This window comes from Megalobrama amblycephala, unplaced genomic scaffold (assembly GCF_018812025.1).
Source record: "Megalobrama amblycephala isolate DHTTF-2021 unplaced genomic scaffold, ASM1881202v1 scaffold201, whole genome shotgun sequence".
Lineage (NCBI taxonomy): Eukaryota > Metazoa > Chordata > Actinopteri > Cypriniformes > Xenocyprididae > Megalobrama > Megalobrama amblycephala.
The window spans coordinates 1307027-1328685 of NW_025953337.1; the positions used below are offsets into that span (position 1 = coordinate 1307027).

The window sequence follows — 21659 nt, forward strand, 5'->3', positions numbered from 1 at the left end:
TTTTTGTAAAATAAATTATGTTTTTTGTTGTGACAAATACTGCTGTCAACCACTCTATTTAAAGAATAACCATGAAAAAAAAGAAAAAATTGTTCATCCATGTTATGGCTAGTCAACAAACATGAAACTTCACTGACACACACACAAAAATCACATTACCAATCTTCCTTTCATGCCCAAGAGAGGTTGAGAAAGGGTTGTCGACAATTGCTAAACTACACTCAACAAAACCACAAAGTTTGAACTCAGACACAAACCTTCAGTTTAAATTTATAGTTTATTAACAGCTACATTTTAAAAGCCCATCAGAACCGGTGGAAATGCTTGAGTTAAGGAACGTTTCACACAGAAGCTTTTATTAACTGTGGGCTTCTGTAACCCTGGAGACAAAGCGCTGTCTCTTTAAGAATGCTGGGTAAGTTTGACAGCCTGTTTGCCAGGCTATTTTAGCTGAGACCAAGCCCCTTACTGACCTACTTTCAACAGAAGCATGGGACATTAGACCAGGCCCATGTTGAAGAGAAAAATCCTAAACATTTTAGTTTTAATTTCATGTTGCAGCAAATTGAGCTTCTTAAACAGATATACACTATATTATCCATAAAATCCACATATTCTAATACCACACAAAATGTTGGGACCTTCATTCAAGCAGTCAGCAATGAGGAGTCCAAATTACATAACGACTGAAGACGAACAGCTTAACTGGGTTCATCTTAGAACCCTGGTTCACAAGAAATAATACTACACTGTACACACAATCCACAATAAGTAATTCTGCTGAAACTTTACATCTAGAGCTTACATTATCACTGCTGTGCGTTATCCTCATGCTTACCTGATGTGGCTGTCAGGGTCTCCTTATTAATACTTTCATGAGAATGAATGTGAACTGAATTGACCACACTCACAGGTAGCCGATTTGGAATTTGAATTGGCATGACAGGAAGTGGAATTGACTGATATTTAACACAGACATTGCATTATGGGAAATGAAGTCTATAAACGTACAACTCCAAAGCGCCTCCCAACCAATCTTTCAAGAAAGTTTGCTACAATTATAAATACATCTACACTGCCGTTCAAAAAATTTGGGGAAGATTTTTGAATGTTTTTGAAAGAAGTCACCAAGGTTGCATTTATTTGACACAGTAAAAACAGTAATATTGTAAAGTATTATTACAATTTAAAAGAAGTGTTTTCTATTTTATTATAAAATGTAATTTATTCCGGTGATGGCAAAGCTGAATTTTTTAGCAGCCATTACTCCAGTCTTCAGTGTCTCATAACTGTTTAGAAATAATTCTAATATGCTGATTTGGTGCTCAAGAAACAACTGTTGAAAACAGTTTAATATGCTAAATATGCAACTTCTTCATATTTTTGTTGAAACCATGATACATTTTTAGGATTCTTTGACGAATAGAATGTTCAGCATTTATTTGAAATATAAATCTTTTGTAACATGTCTTTACTGTCACTCAGGGACATGCACAGACATTTTGAGGGGCAGTGGCCCAAACCAAGAAAAGGGTCGATCTGTGACACGGACAGCAAGTTCAATAAACATCAGAAAAGGAGAAAAACACTGCCAACAAAAACAATCTCCACCAATGAGTTTCTGCAGATTCACCATAGACTAGAGTGTAAAAATAGCATAACTTTGTTTTAAAAAGTAGGTTGGACAGACTGAGTGTGAGGGGGCACAAAAAATAACATTACGACGTCCAGAAATTAATTTCAATAGTACATTGAGTTTAATTTATCGATACAGAACTCATGTTTAGCCTAATGTGATAGTGTCATCCTTACATCTACTATAATACAATATGTTGTTAGTCCTGAGATTGTTCACATTAGTGAATAAATACATATAGTTCATGAGTTCTAAGGGTCTGGTGGTAGAACTTTTGTTAAGCATGTCAGAGGTTCTGGGTTCTAATCTGCCCACATATAGTTTATTTATTTTTCTCATTAAAACAAAAGATGTTCATCCGTGATTGTATAGCAAGAGCAGGGACACATCTGTGTGCATTTTTGTTTTGTGATTTCAAAGGAACGAATAAAGAGTCTCCGCAATGGTTAGCTATAGATTGAAGCACTTGTCTGCGCACTAGCCACTGATAACAGTGGCAAAGGAGCACTCAGCATGATTTCAAAAACAACGCATTCCAGTGCCAGATCGCCTCTTATTTAACACAAACTAACAAAATTAATACTCTGTTTAATTTGTATTAGATACATCTATACCGCAAGATGTTTCAAAAAGTGATGGGGACATGTCTCACCCGTCCCACCTGCAAATTACACCTATAATTTATGTCGACACGATAAAGGAGCAAAGAGAACTAGGAGTGCAGCCAGGGTGCAAGCGAGAAATGGAGCAGCAGAGTCATTACAGAATGCATTTAGCGTGGACTGAAGTCCACTCCGCTCATATACTGTAATCTGCCTGCTGGAGGGGCACCTCAGCCCATGAGGGCAAAGGGTCAGTGGCTGTGTGCATGTCCCTGCTGTCACTTTTGGTCAATTTATTGCATCCATGCTCAAAGTATTAATTTCTTCCCCAAATTTTGGAACAGTAGTGTACATGAACTTTGATTTTAATTCTACTTCCTTACATAATTGAATTACAATTCTGAGTCCTGTTTGTTAAAATATTTTAAAAGGCATTCTCAACTCAACTGATGCACAACCCTGTTGGCTGTTTAAAATAATATCACTGCCCATTACCTTTCAGTGAATGCAGGCTGAATACAGTCACGATTTAGATTATTAGATCTACAACTGTAATCTACTCCAATCCGAAGCCCTCTGCATTTGAAATGGCAATAGTCAACTTTTGCCTTAATTCTTTCTTGCTCTTGTATGGAGGTAGACAGATCTGGTTGAAGCATGTATGCGACACTGGGAGCCTGCAAAGAAATTGAATAAATAAACTGTAGAGAATGAACATGCATGCAGTTGTTTCACTGAACTCAGCCTTTGTGATGATTACCAGTCAGTGGAGACATCAATCTTGGAGATCTTGAAGTTGAGGTCGGCCATTCCCCCCACAGGAACGCGGTCACTTCCTGTGGTAAAGTGGAGCAGTTTCTTCTGCAGCTCCAAAGAAAAGGCCAGAACCACATCCCAGAAGGCCCTGCAACACCAGAGCAAACAGTCATTTTTCCACTGATAGACATGCATGGGAAAGCATGACTATAACAAATTGTAAACAAGACATGTACCGAATGGTGGGATCAGTCTTGCTGTAGCCCTCATACTGCACCACTCGCTGCAGAGAGCCCATGTCCAGATTAGGACTCCCACAAACCAGGATCTCAACCTCTTCTGGCCTCAAGAGCTACATAAATGATAGATTTAATGAGTCCTTATAATACTGCTATTGTTGAAATTACATGCATATTGGTGGGAGAAAAAATGTTCATATAAATAGAGTATTAAAAAAATAATTCATTTGATTTGCCCCCTAACCTGCACAAAAACTTTGCAACAAAAAAGTATGGGTAACACTTTATATATTTTTTCATCAAAATACAGTAAAATCAATAATATTGTGAAAAATAATTACAAATGAACATAATTTGTTTTCTATTTTAATATATTTTAAAATATAATTAATTCCTGTGATGGTAAAGCTGAAATTTTTAGCAGCCATTACTACAGTCTTTAGTGTTACTGTACATGATCCTTCAGACATCAATCTAATATGTTGATTTTTCTTATCATCAATGTTGAAAACAGTTTCCACAAAAACATTAAGCAGCACAACTTTTTCAGGATACTTTGAGGAATAGAAAGTTCAAATGAACAGTATTTATTTAAACTAATTTTTAAAGTCAGTTTAATATCATTTAAGTTGAAATGACTTGTACAGCCAAGTTGATTGTACTTAAAATTTAAGACAGACAATTAGTATTTTTTACAGTGTAGTGTATTATGAACAAATATGAGTTTGAATTAGTAATGAACAATAGTACATTTATTAATTACTGTCAACCCAGATTAATAAATGCTATAAAAATGATTGTTTATTGTTAGTTTATGATACCTAATATTTTAACTAATGTTAACAAATTGGGTTAATAAAGTATTCTATCAACTGACCAGTTTATGTTTACCACAATTCTAGCATTTGCATTCTTTATTGCACTTTTAATTTGACACAGCATCTTAAAAAATTGTGCTAGATGCTGAAAAACATTAAGACGTGACAAAATAAACCAAATTAAATTTTCAACAAAATAAATGTTCATCAATCAACAAGAAAAAAAAGTAAAAAAAAAAAAAAAAAAAAAGTTTTATTTCAGTTAAAATAAAGATTTGATCAAAGTGTTGATTGATAGCCCTAGGGGAAAAACAAAAAACAAAAAAACAAACAAACATTATTTAGAAGAAACAGTCATATCTGCACATTAAATAATGTTTTGGGTCACACTTTTCATTCACACCAAAAGGACAAAGTAAAGTAAAATTACTCCATGTTGGTATTAACATCCCTTTCTATTGCCACACCCTGCAAGTACACAGACTGTGCTGTGCAGTGTGTTGAGAAACAGTGTGAAAGACAGAGAGACCGAAAGATAAAGATAGGTCTTTAAGCCACAAAATAGGTAGCAATGGTCCAAATCAATCTGCCACGTCCTTCCCCTCCCCCCTCCCCGCCTCACACCACACCAGGACCAGCGAGTCTGATATTACCGTTACAGAGCCTCTTACATAAGCAGCCAGGGACACAGTCAATTGTTGCGTAATCACTAAGAAGGGGAGGGTATAAAGTTGATCATGGCTAGTGGAATCAGGCCAGAGGAGGTCTGAAATTATGTTTATCTTTCCTCATTGTAACACTATTTCACCACTGTCAGTCTGTTAACCAACCAGACACATGTACAGCTGATCCTACAGCATACAGAGAGAAAAAAAACTGAACAACCAGTGATTGTGCAGTTCAGTGAACCCAGAGAGAAACTAGTGACTCACAGGCTGATTATTTCTTAAAATGGTCTGATGAAATCTCTCTGCTTTCTTTCTTTTTTTTCTGTGTGCATCTCTTGATTAAGAGAGAAGCACCATATTGGGAAGTCTAAATCGAGGCTGAATCATCGCCAAGATAAACAAACATGAAATTTACTATTTTCCCTGGTGCACAGAGAAAAATATCCAACAAATACACATGATCCTGAACACTGAACACATCATCTATAGTTTTAGGTTCACTGAAAGTCAGTGTTGTAAGACAGAAAATGTGTATTGGTTTCTTATGCAGGCTATTCCAGCACACAGTTTGAAACACACTCCTTCAACATGTGTTAAGACACAAGAATTTTAATTAAGAACTATTAACTCAGCAAATTGCAGGGAATGTCAACTAGTGCCAACATGTGTAACAAGCAACAACAAAACAACTTCAACTTCTGCTGATACAAAACATTGTTATCCATAAATCACAATAATGACATTTTCCCACCATACAAAAGCTTGACAAAAAATAAAAGAGTCTAAAGAGTTCAGGAAGGAAGTCAATAATGTTTATCAGTTTTGGTCTCTTTAAATTAAGCTGGAAATTCTTTCAGAAAAAATATAAATTGAAACGGATATACAGATACGAACAGAAATCATAAACTAGCGAGGTCATTGAGTCAGCATTGGCTGTATTTAAACAAATGGAGGAGAGCATGTTATGTGACATACTCATGAGCTGTGCAAAGTCCGCAAGAAACTGCGCCTTTGTTCAGATTCCAATTGACATGCTAAGCAGGGCAAGAGACTTGCAATTTTCTGGGGGTCTCTATATATTCATTCTATACGACCTTGAAGTCTGAGGTCTCTCCCAGCCAGTAGCAGAAGAGCCTGGATACGGTATGGAGATTGAACAAACAAAGCAGGCCCAGTTACAGGGCACCCTTCCAACAGAGGGGGAAGGGATGGCCCATACACAGATGTAGCCTTCACACAGACACACACACACACAAAATGGCCCACAGACCCTGCCCTCTCTCTGCCCCTGAAAGTCTCTCTGTCTGAGAGCCACTAGAAGAATATTCCAGAGCTTGCTGTGCCTCACAACAGCACTAACTGTTAAAAATGATTAGCTAGAGTGAAATGTCAAGCTGTTTCTTGGCTTCTACTCATTTGCTGAGTAGAATATTACCCTCAGAATTTCTTATTCAATTACCATGCAATGAGGATTTTGACAAAAACTATACAGCAAACTCACCATCAGGGCATTTGAGGCACAAACACTGTGAAAACCATGATAGAAAGCAGCAAACTGCCTGTAGATGGACTTATTCAGCAGGAAATCAATGTAGAGCTGGGTGTATTCTGTGCAAGGACAAACAGATCAATCCTTCAGTAGCAGAAACAAGACAATGTGGCAATTCATGTTGAAAAGGGAAAAACCAGTCATGCACACAACTAGAGAGTGGAGACTCTCTCACCTTTTCTGTTTAGGTTGGTTACAGGGATCTTGTCCCCTCCTGGTTTCAGATTATATGACTTGACCACTCCAAGTTCTTCCTGAAAAACCTAGAGAAACATGTACAGAAATGACCTGCTTATAGTCTAGTTCAATCAGACAAACATGATTATCTATTAGATACCATGGAACGAGAGCAAACATCCTGATTGTACAGGTCAAGTTTAAAGGGGACTCACCTGAAACGTGGTGTAGAAGTCCTCTTCAACATTTCCTTCATAGCTGAGGAGTTCCCCAAGCCCATGTGCAAGATCCTGAAATGCACACAGAAGCACTTTAGAGAAATACTCTGAATTTGCAACTTTTATATGTATATTTCTACTTTCCAGTAGAAGGAACACTTTTCAATACAAATCATAAAAAATTGCATTAACAATTCAATAAAGTAGAGATGACTAATGTCTCAGCATATGTGACATTGTGTGAGGTATCTGTGACTGTGAGAGCATTAAATCTTATGTTATATGGCTGCACTTCATTTTCTGTTCAAAGTCTGTGCGGCTAATAAAATAAAAGCAGATGGGATGTTTGTGCTGTTTGAGGCAAATGGTGGAAATCATGCTTTTTTTTTTTTTTTCATTTTAAGAAAGTAGCTTTAGAGGTTCCACGTCCACATTACCTTTGAAAAAAGTTTGAAACAAGGAAGCAAACAACGCCCGCAGGCAGTTATGTAAGTTTGGAGGAAGCCAGAGACCGTTAAAACAGAACATCTGGCTCATTTAAATCAGACTCTGCAGTAACAGGAGAGCGAAGGAAAATCAATATGAAAGCGGAGTTTAACTAATTTTTCTAAATACAATCAACCTCTTGTACATTATATTTCAGCATACATACTGGTCTGTATTATGACAAAGTGTTTTGCTGCAGAAGAAATAGCTAATATTGGGCGCCCTCTGCTGGACACAGGAGAGGCAATTGCTGAATTTGAACAGGCATATCATTATGTCCTCAAAGAAAACCTAGCTTAGTAGTACACTGGAACCATTCAATCATGATTTACCCCATGTGTTTCTAATTAAATGTATTTAAAATCTATCTGTGATCTTACTCAATTTAATAATATACCATTAACAACTGTAATGATATAGGCGAGACCAGGGCTAGTTGTCAAACCGTGAAGTTGATTGCTACAAGGTTTGTATCTCATTAACTAAAAAGGTTTTGAGTCAAAAGTCCAATAGCACAAATGTGCGTTTTATTCAGTGGTGGATTTAGATGTTGGTTTCAAATGCCTAGTACAATTCTGTTGGGTAAATAAGTGAACTACACTACCATTCAAAAGTTTGGAGTTGCTAAAAATATTTAATGTTTTTGGGAAAAAAAAAAAAAAAGTCTCTTATGCTCACCAAGGCTGCATTTATTTGACAATAGCATAGTGAAATATTGTTAAAATTGGAAATAACTAGTTTAATAAATTTAAAAATGTAATTTATTCCTTTGATGGCAAATCAATTTTGAATTTTCATCAGCCATTATTCCAGTTTTCAGTGTGACATAATTCTTCATATATCATTCTTATATGCTGATTTAGATTTCTTAGATGTTTGGATGAATACTCAAGCAATATTTCTTATTAACATAAATGTTAAAAACAGTTATGCTGCTTAATATTTCTGTCGAAACCATGATAATAGTTTTTTCAAGATCATGTGGATTCAGTATTCTTCAAAAGAACAGCATTTATTTGAAATAGAAATATTTTGCAACATTATAAATGTCACTTTTGATCAAATTAATGTATCACTGCTGAAAAAAAAAAAAAAAAAAAAAAAAAAAAATGTACCCCAAACTTTTGTAAGTAAAATCAGACTTGTATACATTCAAATGATTTTTTTGCTACCTTCATTGTTTCATAATTGACATTAATGGGACATTTTGTACTTGATATTCTGCTATATTAGAAACAGAACACGAGAAACTAGCATTTGAAGGGTTATGAAGTTCAAAAGAAAAAAAAAAAAAAACACGATACTTCAAAGGCCGTTGTGAGATTCACAAGACAGGCATGACTTTATCAGCAGAGCTGAAAGCCAACAGAGCACTATTATTGCTGTCTTCAGAACAATGCACCATCTGAGCCTTATTAATCGCATCCAGGAGACTAGACAACAGGAGTGTGTGAGCCTGTGATGGCTGGGTAACACCCTGGAAGTGCAAACGATAACGCAAAAGCTATTTCTGCTTCCAGTGACTCAGTGTTATTCTGTCAGCCATCTACACTGTCCATATATGGCTGAGTGAGCTCATTGTCACCATATAAAGAGCAACACATCTAAATAGTACATATAAGCTATATGGGCTGCTGGATATCATTACTTTATATTGGAATAATGTGTTACACTGCACAATAACAGCTGTTGGTTCACCCATCAGCGACTGACAAACTCCTTGTTCATCAGGATTTGGCTGGATTGAATGTTATGCCATGTGGTGTGTCACAGCTTGTGTACATACAGGCATAATCTGCTGGAGGTCCTCCAGGGTGAGGGTCGCCATGCCAACGGGGGTGTCGAGGTCACACGGCACAATGGGCGGGGTCAGCAGCTTCTTGTAGACACAGGGGGGGAAGCGGATGTCCAGTGTGATGCTGTTATACACAGCCAAGCCCATAAGCTGACAGATGGGGTTAAGTGCACACAGCTGGACAGATTCAAAGACTTGACACACACCTCCAGCCTTCTGAAACCAAAGGCAGCTTCCTCACTGCTTGACGGTCAATGATTTAACAGGCAGTGGTTTGTATGAAGGCACCTTTAACAGTCTGCTTTCTTTAATTGTCATGTCTAATGATCTAAAGCAAAGTCAAGCGAGCGCTAGTCAAAACCAAGCAAATATTTAATGGCCGCAATGCTTTTTTAATGATCAGAAATTAAATAAATTAAAAAAAATATTAATACAAAAACATACATCTATAAATTAGTTTACTACCAAACTACACAACCATTCAAAAGTTTGGGGTCAGTAAGACTTTTTAAAGAATTTAATACTTTTTTTTAAATATAATTAATATAAAAAATCATTTTATTTTTTACATGGGGATTACGTTAAATTGATTAAAAGTGACAGTAAATACATTTATAATGTTACAAAAGATTTCTATTTAAAATAAATGCTGCTCTTTCGAACTTTATATTTCATAAATAATTCTGAAAAAAAAGATCATGGTTTTGACCAAAAATATAAGTATATAAGTAGCACAATCGCTTTCAACAATGATGATAATAATGAGAAATGATTTTGAGCATCAAATTAGCATATTGATTTAATCCATATATTAATATAATGAATTCTGAAGGATCATGTGTCTCTGAAGAATGAAGTAATGGCTGCTGAAAATTCAGCTTTGCTATCACAAGAATTAATTGAATTTTTATAATTAAAATAAAAAAGTTATCTTAAAATGTAATATTTCACAATACTGCTGTTTTTATTGTATTGTTTATCAAATCAATGCAGCCTTGCTGAGCATAAGAGACTTTAAGCAAGACAAAATTCTTACCAACCCCAAACTTTTGAACGGTAGTGTATATGCACAGGATTGTGGGATTTCAAAGGTTTGTTTGATTAGGGTCAGAGCTAAACTCTGCAGGAAAGTGGACCTTGAAGGCCAGAGCTGCTCTATATGCTAAAGTACTAGCGCTCACTTGAATAAGAAACCCACAAACTTCTGACTCAATAGCAAGTTGAAAATAATGATTCATGGCTGTAATGGAAACTTAAGCTTACTGGCTTAAAAAAAAAAAAAAAGTTCTTTGATATGTCACCATAAGAAAGAAATCTTGATACATCCTTTAAATTTGATGGCATAAAATGAAAATTCATCATATCTGTTTTCTAAATGCATGTTTTTGATCATATTGTGAACTATTCATTCATGCATGTTTAATATTTTGTCCTTATACATTTTTATCAATATTTCATAACTCTATCTCCCTGCTGACGTATGCCGGACTTCTCAAATAATTTTGTCTGATCACCCCGTCCCTTTCTTACAATCAGCTTCAGATCTGCCTCTATCTAACCAACAATTGATGGATAGAACCCTGCCTTGTTTTTTTTTTTCAATTTTCAAATACCCAGATGATGCACTTAATTATCCAAAAAAAAAGTGTGGATGTTGGACACTTCATGCAATCAATTGTCGCCGCTATCAGACTCAGCTGTTGGATGGCATAATAACCTTTAAAGGTGCCATCGAATGAAAAATTGAATTTACCTTGGCATAGTTGAATAACAAGAGTTCAGTACATGGAAATGACACACAGTGAGTCTCAAACACCACTGTTTCCTCCTTCTTGTGTAAATCTCATTTGTTTAAAAGACCTCCGAAGAACAGGCGAATCTCAACATAACACCGACTGTTACGTAACAGTCGGGATCATTAATATGTACGCCCCCAATATTTGCATATGCCAGCCCATGTTAAGGCATTACACAAGGGCAAAACGTCTGGATCTGCACAGCTGAATCATCAGACTAGGTAAGTAAGCAAGGCAATAGCGAAAAATGGCAGATGGAGCAATAATAACTGTCATGATCCATGATATTTTTAGTGATATTTGTAAATTGTCTTTCTAAAGGTTTCGTTAGCATGTTGCTAATGTAGCCTACTGTTACATGTGGTTAAAGTTACCATCGTTTATTACTGTATTCACAGAGACAAGAGCCGTCATTATTTTCATTTTTAAACACTTGCAGTCTGTATAATTCATAAACAACTTCATTCTTTATAAATCTCTCCAACAGTGTGTAATTTTAGCTTAAGCCACTGAGCACAGCCTCAAACTCATTCAGAATCAAATGTAAACATCCAAATAAATACTGTACTCACTGGAATCGATGCATGCATGCAGCATGAATGACGAACACTTTGTAAAGATCCATTTTGAGGGTTATATTAGCTGTGTCAACTTTGTTTAAATGCTGTTTAAGGCAGTCGAGAGCTCGGGGGCGGGGGGAGCTCGAGAATTAAAGGGGCCGCACGCTAAATCGGTGCATATGTAATTATGGCTGAAAATAGGGAGTTAAAAAAATTAATTAAAAAAAATCTATGGGTATTTTGAGCTGAAACTTCACAGACACATTCAGGGAACACCTTAGACTTATATTACATCTTGTTAAAACTAGTTCTAGGGCACCTTTAAAAAACCATACACTAGATGGTTCAGTAGTGCATAGTATAAGTGCATAATGTATAGTTTGCATTTGGGACACAACTTGTAATTTCTGTGCAACTAGTGGCAGCAAATGGAATTGTAATCTGTTTGAGCGGCCCAACTGAATACAAATTGGAGATGAAGGGAGCAGATGAAACGCTTTGGTGCCACTACTGGTGCAGAAATTACACAAGTCCTTTCATATTTCCTACTATCACAACATCAACTAAAGCATCACAGTAAGATGCATGGAAGAACACCCAACAGGTGTATAATACATTTAGAGGAAAATGTGAAGAGTCCTGCGAATAAGTGCTTTCAGCTGTAGCTGACAACTCAATCCCATGTGCTCTCCATATGTGTAGTGAGGGCGATGGAAAAAAGTCCTCAGCTCAGGAGAGAGAGAACAGAGAGAGCAGACAGGCAGGACTGTTTCCATGAGTACTGCACAAACCGAGTGATGAGACAACACAAACCGAGCCACGGTTGTTCCTAACAGGGCAAAACAAAAGAATCTTTATTTCATAAGTTTTTACTGATGTGACACAGCAGTTCTGTGCTGCAGAACAGAGAACTCAGAGGCTGTGTTATGCGCTGGACCGACAGCCACATGTATCGAGAAGCCTGAGCCAGAGGGGACAATTAGAGGGGTAACAGCAGGACATGGCAGTCTTTGGCTGCCACCGTGTCTCTCCTCACACATTCCCGAGAGCACCGTGCGGACCAGGTCTTGACACGTGCCCGTCCACGCACCACATAATTTACAAAACCATTTCATAACCATAACTATATCTGTGAATCTTTCATTAGTGTCATATTGCATTATAAGCCTGTGTAACTGACATTTAGAAATGACATGGCATAAAAATAGCATATGCTCAATTTTCACATCATCAGAGCACAGATTGGAGGCAGAAAATACATTTCCCACCAGAAAACAGAAGGACAAGAATGAACCTCAGAAGTGTGTGCCAAGTGGGAGCTGACTCTATATTTATGCACTATTTTAAGTTTGTCACACCCACACGTGACCACCTATACTGGATAAACTGCAGGGAAATGAAAGGATACGGCTCCAACCAATCGGAACTCAGAGTAGTTGTCACATTTCCAACTGCTGAACCAATGACACTGGGACTCCTTCACATATGTGAACATGCCTGTAACATGACACACAGACAACGAATAGAACAATTAACATTAAAGAGAAGCACCTGGCAAATGAAGTAAAATAGGCAAATGAAGTAACAACTAACGACTGGAAGTCTGTCCCAGACACTGGTACTTTCTTATAGAGCACCATGTTGAATCAGATATTTTAATAATTTAGAGTTAAAATGTTAATAAGTGCCATACCATTAGAAAAGTACCTGATTTTTTTTTTTTTTTATATCAATGCTCAACTATTGTGATTTCTTTTTCAACATAAACCTTACTAAAGTTTGTTAGTGAGGAGACATCTTTGTTAAGAAGTTAAGAGTAAACATTTTGCCTCTCAAGAAAATGTATTTGATATTTTTATGGGGAAACAAGACTGCTTTTATGCAGCATTTACCAGCTGAATTTCATCCAAGACTGGCACTATTTGTCCTGACCATCTTACCGTAGTCTGTGTGAAAAATCTGTCGAATCAGGAGAAGAAACCACTCTTTTGTGAGTCCACCCATGTCCAACCCTGCTTCCCCAACAAACGTCACTTTCAGTTTTTTCTTCAGGTCTGCTCGCTTTCTCGAAAGCTATTAAAAAAGGGAACACATTTATGGAGGGGCCATTTTTCCAAATTAAGTTTTAGCCAGACTTAGAACTTTCCAGAACATAATGTAAATGCTTTTGGCTGAAAACGCTTTCAGCCTAGGAAAACAAAATGTAGGTTTGTGCTACTTTATCCAGAGCAATGCAGCCCATACCCAAGTCTTTCTTACTATAGAGCTAAATAGTTTTCAGTGGTTCAAAGGAACTCATGGTAACATCTCCAGGAACAGACGCAATTCTACGTTTAGAGATCTGGACCGAGCAGTATTACCTCATCCAGTGAGTCACTGACCAGCTGCAGACGCCTAACTTTAATGTTGAGAAACAGCAGACTCATATCCACCCTCTGCCTGCGAGAGACCTTGTCCACCAGAGTTTGCTGCATTAGACATAGAGAGGAATGCATTTATCAGTTAACATTCCCCTGGAAGAAACAAGTTTACAGAACATGGCCATATCTAGATTTTATTCCATGACTCTAGATGTCTTGTTTCTGATTAACACATTTCTTAGACAGATGATGTCTGTCTATTTGCGGTGTATGATGATATTATTCTCTAGCCACATGTCTGTTTATCCTACAGTCTGGACACATATGTTTGGGAGAGAGCCATAGGAATGGCGATTATGCTGCCCCACCCATGCTAGGATTGTTATCAGAAAATACTCTCAGACTAGAAGAAATATTCTCTCAAATAGAGACTAGATTTTTCATCTTAAGACAGTTTTGGCTATAGTGAGAGCTCTTTGTGCATGTGAATTCTCACCCTGGCCATGCTGATCATCTGCTGCTCAGAGTCTCTCTGGATGATGGCCTTCTTCACCACTGTGGACAGGATGAAAGGGAACTGACAGAAGGTGAACCTGAGAAAAATATAGATCAGAAATTACTTTTTTTGGGGGGAGGAGTTTAAAGTGTACACTAGTGATAGACCAATACATCGGCCAGCTTGATTAATCGAGAGCGTCACATCATACTTCACAAACCATTTTAAAATGGTAATTTGGTGCTGAAGAAACATTTTGTCTTATTATTATTATCAATGCTGAAAACTGTTGTACTAATATTTTTGTGGAAACCATGATACATTGTTTCAGGATTCAGGATTGATGAATAGAAAGTTCAAAAGAAGAGCATTTATTTAAAATATTTTTTATAACATCAAAACATTGTTAAGTTGAGTAAGTTAATAACTTGTTTACAACAGAAATTAATCAAAAATGAAATTATTAAGCTGGACAATGACACTATTTTTTTCTATTTTTTTCTAGCAGCTCTAAAACAAATTTTGTTGCATTATTTTCCTGTTATCACAGTAAAGCTGCTTTGAAACAATCTGTATTGTAAAAAAGTTCTATATAAATAAAGGTGACTTCACTTGACAAAATGTCTTTACTGTCACTTTTAATAATAATTTAATGCATTCATACTGAAAAAATGAATTTTATTAAAAACCTTATTTTAATGACGTTTCACACATAAATCATACTTTCGCCTTGTTGTTTGGTAAAACGTCCTTAAAACAAGAAAATTTACTTGAGACACAAAATTGCATGAACAAGAAGACTTGGTTTAAGACAATATTTTATTTTGAAAAGATATTTTTGCTGTCACACCTGCTTGAATTTCCGTGAGCCTGCCACGTGTGGTAATCCTCCATAAAGTCTATGTGGTCCAGGGTTAGGTTGTAGAAATCAGTGAAAGGGACGATAGGGGGACAGGAAATGCTGTTTGCCGCATCTGTTAAAACAAGATCAATGTTAAATTTTTTTTGTTGTTTTTGTTAAGATTCAGCCGTAAAATATTATGGGAAAGCATCTTGACTTTCTCCAAGCCCTCTCTAGTGGCTATTACAGTGGTACTCACTAAGCAGGGAAAGGACTTTAGTGGCTGAGGGAATCCACCAAGAGCATTTGGCCATGGGCGGCAACTCTTCTGGTTTGGCAGGAAATAGGCGGGTGGTGATGAAGAGCTGCAAGCGCTCCACCAGCTGTTTGAAACGCTTCTGAGGCAGCCTGAAAGATGAAACATCGTAAACAGAAAGATATAATCCATACACACTTCTGTCTTTACTGTCAATTTGTGTAATCCCTTGACACCGGCTGCCTTGGCTGTTATATAGTGAACAATTCAACTTTATTTGTTGAATTTATATATTTCACAATTAAAATCACAACTACTTAAGATTAACAAAGGCAAGTAGCTGAAATGAGGCAAGAAATGAGGTCAAGCATTAATTTCTTCAACAACACCAACAAATAAAAAATCTTACTGACCACAAAGTTTTGAATGGTATTGTATTTTAATGAAGTTTCACACATAAATTGTACAAACTGCACACATTTTATTCAAAATAAATAAATGATTAAAAAGACTAGCTGCGTCGGACTCACTTTTTAAACCAGTGCATCAGAAAATGGTGGTCCGCTTCAGCCAGGGCTGCTATTTGCCTCAGTAAGTGTGCATAGATGACATATGTGGCTGGGCTGGTGTACTGAGGGTTCTGCAACACAGAGAAGCATTTCAGCAAACTTCAAAAAGGAAATATAACTTTTCGTTTAGGAGCAGAGAAAGAAGTCTGGCTTTTAATAAGAAGTGGCATTGTAGCGGAAACCAGCTCTTTTCCTCTCCAGCATGATCTCATCCCTTCCTTAGGCATGGTGAACACAAATAATACAGAGGCTGCCTGACATTAGTGGCAGACAGATCAGCCCAGTAATTGCCTCTGCTTTTCAATTTCACCATGTCCTCCAGAGAAATGTAGGTCAGGGAGCCCATCAACAGTCTGGGGATGAATAACGCTATATGCGAAGAATGACATCTGTACATGCTTCTGTTTATGAAAACGTCTAACTCCCACCACCACTGATCCCCATCAAATGGAGAGAGAGAAAAAATGTTTTATAAAGCTGAAACCCCAAAATGAACCGAATCCCAGCTAACCAAGCCATCGTCTCTCTCTCTCTCTCTCTCTCTCTCTCTCTGCCCACGGCTTCCCAGGCTTAAATCCAGTTGCTGTGTCCTTATTTGGACAGTCCCAGGCCAGCCTGTACTGGTCATGTGTGAAGTAAACACTTAGCTCACGATCTGTCTGCACCAGAGCAGAGCTATGGCTGGAGTCAATGGGCCATGTGGTGAGAGAGGAGATCAAGAGTTTCCTGCAACTCCGTTTCGCCTCTTACTCAGCCTGGGGTGTTTAACATGGCTGCCAACACAAAGGGCAACTCAAAGAAAGATTAGAGCAATTTTGCTGTGTAAGTGCACATCTATAGGATCGCAAACAGATAACTGGTTTGGTTTGCAAAGGGAAATTACAGGTATTACAGAAAAGTATCACATGTCTTTGGGTTCTGTGTAATGAAGGCAATTTTGTATTAATGGCATGGCTTTGGTCACTAGTAAGAGGAGTTTAGAGATCAGCAGTGTTGGGGTATCTAAAAGACTAAAAAGTAACTAAAAGAGGCTAACTTAACTAAATTTCCGGTAGCGTGACAGTAGCTCAGCTATTCTCAAAACAAATTTTTCTAATGAACATCGAAACTCAACAACACTATATTTGTTAATTGCATTTTACTGTGCAAAAATGAGTTGAGGCAATATTCAGACACACTCTCCTAAAAGATCTTCTCTCACTCTCGTATATTAGTTAGTGTTGGGAGAATGACTGATTATGGTGAATTAGTTTGTTCATATGATTCACGTAATCAATCAATAGATCGACTAAGATTCGCTGATTAAATAAATGAATCACTGATCAGTGCAGTTCCCACATCTTTTTTTGTTGCACATTATTTAGTTACATGCTGATATCAATTTGTTTTAAAATGTTCTTAAATGTTATTAGTTGTATGTTTTTAAATACATTTTTGTGAACATTATGTTAAATCTCCCACCGTAATGACAATAAAAACTAGAGAATATTGCTCTGATTACAACAAGAAACAATATTATCTTATAGTATACATTTAGAATATTGTCCTAATAAATAGCTACAATGTAGTTAGCTCTTTTTTGTTAGTAGCTTGTTTTGAAGCTACTTTTAAAAAGTACTGTATCTTGACTGTATTCTAACTTAATTTCTGATAGCTTTAATGTAATTTCAAATTACCTTCACTAAAACTGAAGATCAGTCATCAAGCTAGGATGCTATAGTAAAAGAAAGCATTGCTTTCTTAAGAGATAAAAAGAACAAAAATTCATGCATTTCTTTATGAACAAAAAGAAAACCCAAGTGTGTAAAAACAATGGCATTACCTGCACAAGAACAAAATATGCTCTAAGGTCATCCTTTGTGCGGGGCCTAAAAATACAGAAACAAAGCTGATAGTGATTTTTTTTAATCACAATTTTCTGCAAAGACTTCATGTCCTCTTTTAGTGCTTCAGTGAGAGAACACAATGCACTACTCACCCTTTCCATTCTCTTAATAAGCTATTAATAATTCCCTTCAGGACTGATTTCTGTGTGTCTGCGGGCTGCAAATTAGCCAGATTAAACCAATTTTATTAGAACAAAATTCAAAATAACAGACAGAGCACAATAGCTTACTGTGTAATTCAATTACTAGAACTAAGAACTTCAGTCAGTTTTTGAAATGGAAAGTTTCTTTACGTACCGTGTGGAGTAAGGCATCATAAACGATATTGACAAATTTGATGTTTATTCCTGAGTCTTCAATAGTGTTGAAGGGAGCATTTGCTTCTTTCTAGGGAGAACATTACAACATAAAAATATTAAGCACACTTTCTATCCACTTACATGGTGCATTTTATATATACTTCCCAAATAAAATTGATCGCAAAACATTCACCTCATATAAGAATGAAATCTTCTGATGAAACCATATGCAGATGTTTCTTTTTCTCCCTGAATGAGCTCATTGATTCATTTGGAGACCAAAATGTTCAGTTTTCCTCCTTTCCTGACTTTCAGAGTTATGTTTTCCACTGACTTCCAAGAGTTCTTATTAAAAACATTGGCTATACATAAAAGGATGTTTCAATCATAAAATGACCATTATTCAAAAATCTAAATAAAGACACATTTAGACAAGTCAATTATATTGATATTAGTGAAAACTAGTGAAATATTTTTTGAAACTGTTATATATTAAATAATTGTTGTTACATTTTACACACAATAAATTAACAGATAATTTACAGTGGGCTGTGATTAATTTGGGCCATTTAGCAAAGTAAGCTTATGCGCAATAGAGTTTTCAAGCAATATGAAAATCAACAGCAACCTAATTAAAAAAGGTCTTTAACTACTATGTACTAACATTTAAATTGATCATTTCACACAATGCACTTACTGTGCAAGTTTTTACATTGTATTTAATACCATGTACCATGTAATTACAGCTAACAGCTGTATATTTACATATACACAATAATTACATATACCTAACAATTACATTGTAGTTAAAGACACCAAGTGTAAAGTGTGACCAAAACAACAACAACAACAACAACAACAACAAAAAACACTTGAAACATGAACAATACACTGTATTGGGAGCTTCAACACACCTTAAAGGCACCATTGAGTTCCAAAAAGGAGTCAAATGTGGTCAAGTAGAAATCATGGACTTGCTTCCAATCCCCTGAGATAGTTGCTCTTTCAACATCGTCCCTATGGCCAGAAAAATACAAGGTTAAACATACTGTAACTGATCTGGGAATACTGCGGGTGACTGAGGGAAGGAGAAGTACGTACTGAAACTCTTTGGTGGTTTTGGTCCGAATGGGAATAATGGGCTCTGAGACAAAACGAGCCTTCACTTCTGGAGGAAGAACATCAATAGAGATACGATGCTTCTGTCTCACATCTGGACATATTGGTGGAAGCTCTCTCACTGAAAACAAACACACACAAAATGAATCAGACAGCAGCTCACAATATGATCAAGGTGGGCCATTCATCATGCTCTCCAAAGGGATTTTTGCAATCACTCTCCAGCTAACAATTATTTGTCATTATCTTATCAAAAACAACTATCTAAACAATGACTCTCAGCATTCCAACAATTACCTGGTAACATGCAATTACCATCAGCAGAGAGTGTTATTTTATTTAAAGGCACCCTAGTCTTTTCATTCTCAACAAATGCACTGATAAAGGCTGATGAGTTAAAATTCACAAAACGATTCGTACTTGTGGACTAGAGTAGGAACAACTTTTTTTTTTTTCACGAGTTCGGCCAGTGAATTTACAAGGTAAAGTGAGATATTTAACAAGCTTTAGCACTGCGTCAGGCCCCTAGCCTGTGTAGTGCCTTCCTAATGAGACCCCAGCTCATCTGTGCTAAAGACATGTTAGGCGTGAACACACTTGTGCCTGGTCAGAGACTTGAAGATGAATGCATCACATAGACAACATCTTTGATCTCCAAGACAAAGAAAGGAAAACATCTGCTTAAAACAGTGAAGTGGTTATTAATTCAAAGCCAACCAAATCGACAGCTTTGAAATGCAATGAGATTTTTTTCCCTCTGCTGTAAAAGGGAATTACCTTTAAATCCCTCATGCATATCATTTTTAAGCCATAGAACCTTTGCTTGTGTTACCAGCTTGTAGACCTAAAGCACAGACTGTGGATGTATACAATTTGTTTGATAATTAAGTTATCTAACAAGAATTAGCCCAAAGTGGCAACACTGGAAGGGGTCTGACCTTGTTTAACTGCAGGTAGCAGGAATGGAGAAGAGAGACTTTGGCTGCCTGACTCTCTTTTGTGATTCAAGGTGGAGATGAAACTTCCATAAGAGGGGAAAGGGAGCTTCGGTCCACGATCCAAGCTCTGCTGATAAAACAATCCATGTTATATTATAATATTTCTAGAAAAAAACTGTGCTGCAGTACACCTGTACACTACTGATAAAAATGTGCACATATGGCAAAATAGATACCACAATAAACTATATATTCTATACTACACTAACTGGACTAAAGATCCACCCATCCCTCTTATTCAAATATTTGAATAAAAAGAAGCATCAGTTTAAAAAAACAAACAAACAAGCAAACATATTAAAACAGATTTAAACAATAGTGGAGGAAAACAAAACCTTGTTAATTGAGATTGTCACTCATTGCATAACCAGAAGCATCAGGGTTGTTTTGCAGAAATGAAACTTTAATGGCTGATGTATTCTTTGTGCTTTAAACACTAAGAAAATACAAAATCACTAGGAGAAAATACGCTGCATGTGCAGAATATTTCGTTTTACTGACTTTTTACACTACAAAAAGTGTTATATCAGCAGTAGGCTATTTTTTTACGTAGGAGCTGATGTCATTCCAATTAAAAAGCAGTGATTTAAAAATACGAAAAAAAAAAAAGAAAAAAAAACTGCATTCATGTATGATGACGTTATTTTTTATTTTTTTTTTATTTTGTATATTTGTATATTATAAAGTATATTAACCATAGTCAGCAAAAGCCTACTTGAAACGCAGAAAAATACTTACATTGTTTAGTATAGGAGGAAGTCTGTCTCTATCCCTTTCTTCAAGTGGACAGTTATTTTCGCTCATGTTTAGATGCATGTCCTCTGAAGAAAAGCCTTTTCGAGCACAGTTACATGTCTTATTTTTTCTGGAAAAAAGTACTTTTCCCGTCCGCGTAATCTCGGTGCTCACTTTCCTTTCACTTTGAGAAATACAGCAACAGTGAGTGAGTCCAGTACTGTCTGTTCTTTCTGCTGTTAAGCAGGTGAGTTTTGGAGACCACGATGACCAAAAAGGCTGATTTTTGCTCGTCAAAGAAAACAAACGAACTGGATAAGAAGAAAAGCGAAAAGCAAAAAGAAAAGCTACAAAAATCTTCGCGACGCTGCGTTTAGTGAGTGAAGTAACTTGTTGAAGAAGTGCCGTGGCGTCTGTGTGCAGTCCAGCTGTACGCTGGCGCCATGTTGTTGAGGATGATGATAATGAGGTTTGTAGTTACGGACTTGGATACGGCCTCTGCCTCGACGTAACACTGGGGCTGTGCTGAGTCAGATTTATTGCACACCTCTAATTGAGAGATCTTTCCTAGAAGTAAACATACACCCAGCGAAAGTCTATATTTGTATTTAACATCAAAATCACATTTTGGTGGTCGAACAATAATAATAAAAAAAAAAAAAAACTAAGGATTATCATAGCGCACAGAAAGGTGAAAGATAGGCCTATGTGTACTGCCCACTATAGTAGATATGTATGATTTTTTTTTAAATATAAATGAGACCATGCATGTCTCTGTGTTTGTGAAATCTACATTCTCA

The 21659-nt window shown here is 36.6% G+C and overlaps 1 protein-coding gene across 2 annotated transcripts; it reads right to left on the reverse strand.

Annotated features, from left to right (window-relative positions):
• Positions 1–2032: 2032 nt before the first annotated feature.
• hectd2 (HECT domain containing 2) lies at positions 2033–21462 on the reverse strand. Of its 2 annotated transcripts, none has more exons than XM_048179479.1 (21): positions 20863–21462; positions 20065–20194; positions 19109–19247; positions 18922–19024; positions 18006–18095; positions 17801–17865; positions 17645–17690; positions 15784–15893; positions 15257–15405; positions 15007–15130; positions 14157–14253; positions 13661–13768; positions 13241–13373; positions 12709–12797; positions 8936–9094; positions 6661–6735; positions 6444–6531; positions 6221–6327; positions 3231–3346; positions 2999–3142; positions 2033–2915 (listed from the first exon to the last, which is right to left on the reverse strand). In XM_048179479.1, the coding sequence occupies exons 1-21, from the start codon at positions 20938–20940 to the stop codon at positions 2795–2797; spliced, it is 2271 nt and encodes a 756-aa protein (XP_048035436.1). In that variant the 5' UTR covers positions 20941–21462; the 3' UTR covers positions 2033–2794. The 2 variants fall into 2 exon arrangements, with proteins under 2 accessions (XP_048035436.1, XP_048035437.1); XM_048179480.1 differs by having other exon boundaries at positions 20065–20191; positions 20863–21461.
• Between the last annotated feature and the right edge of the window lie 197 nt (positions 21463–21659).

Bases quoted from the DNA above. Each gene is read 5' to 3' on its own strand.
- hectd2 (XM_048179479.1), bottom strand. From the start codon at position 20,940: ATGCATCTAAACATGAGCGAAAATAACTGTCCACTTGAAGAAAGGGAT. The intron at 9,095-12,708 runs GTATCCTTTCAT...CCCATCTGTCAG, and splicing joins AGTTCCGATTGGTTGGAGCC to CTTATGGGCTTGGCTGTGTA. The intron at 6,736-8,935 runs GTATGTACACAA...TGTGCATTTCAG, and splicing joins ACCTCCAGCAGATTATGCCT to GATCTTGCACATGGGCTTGG.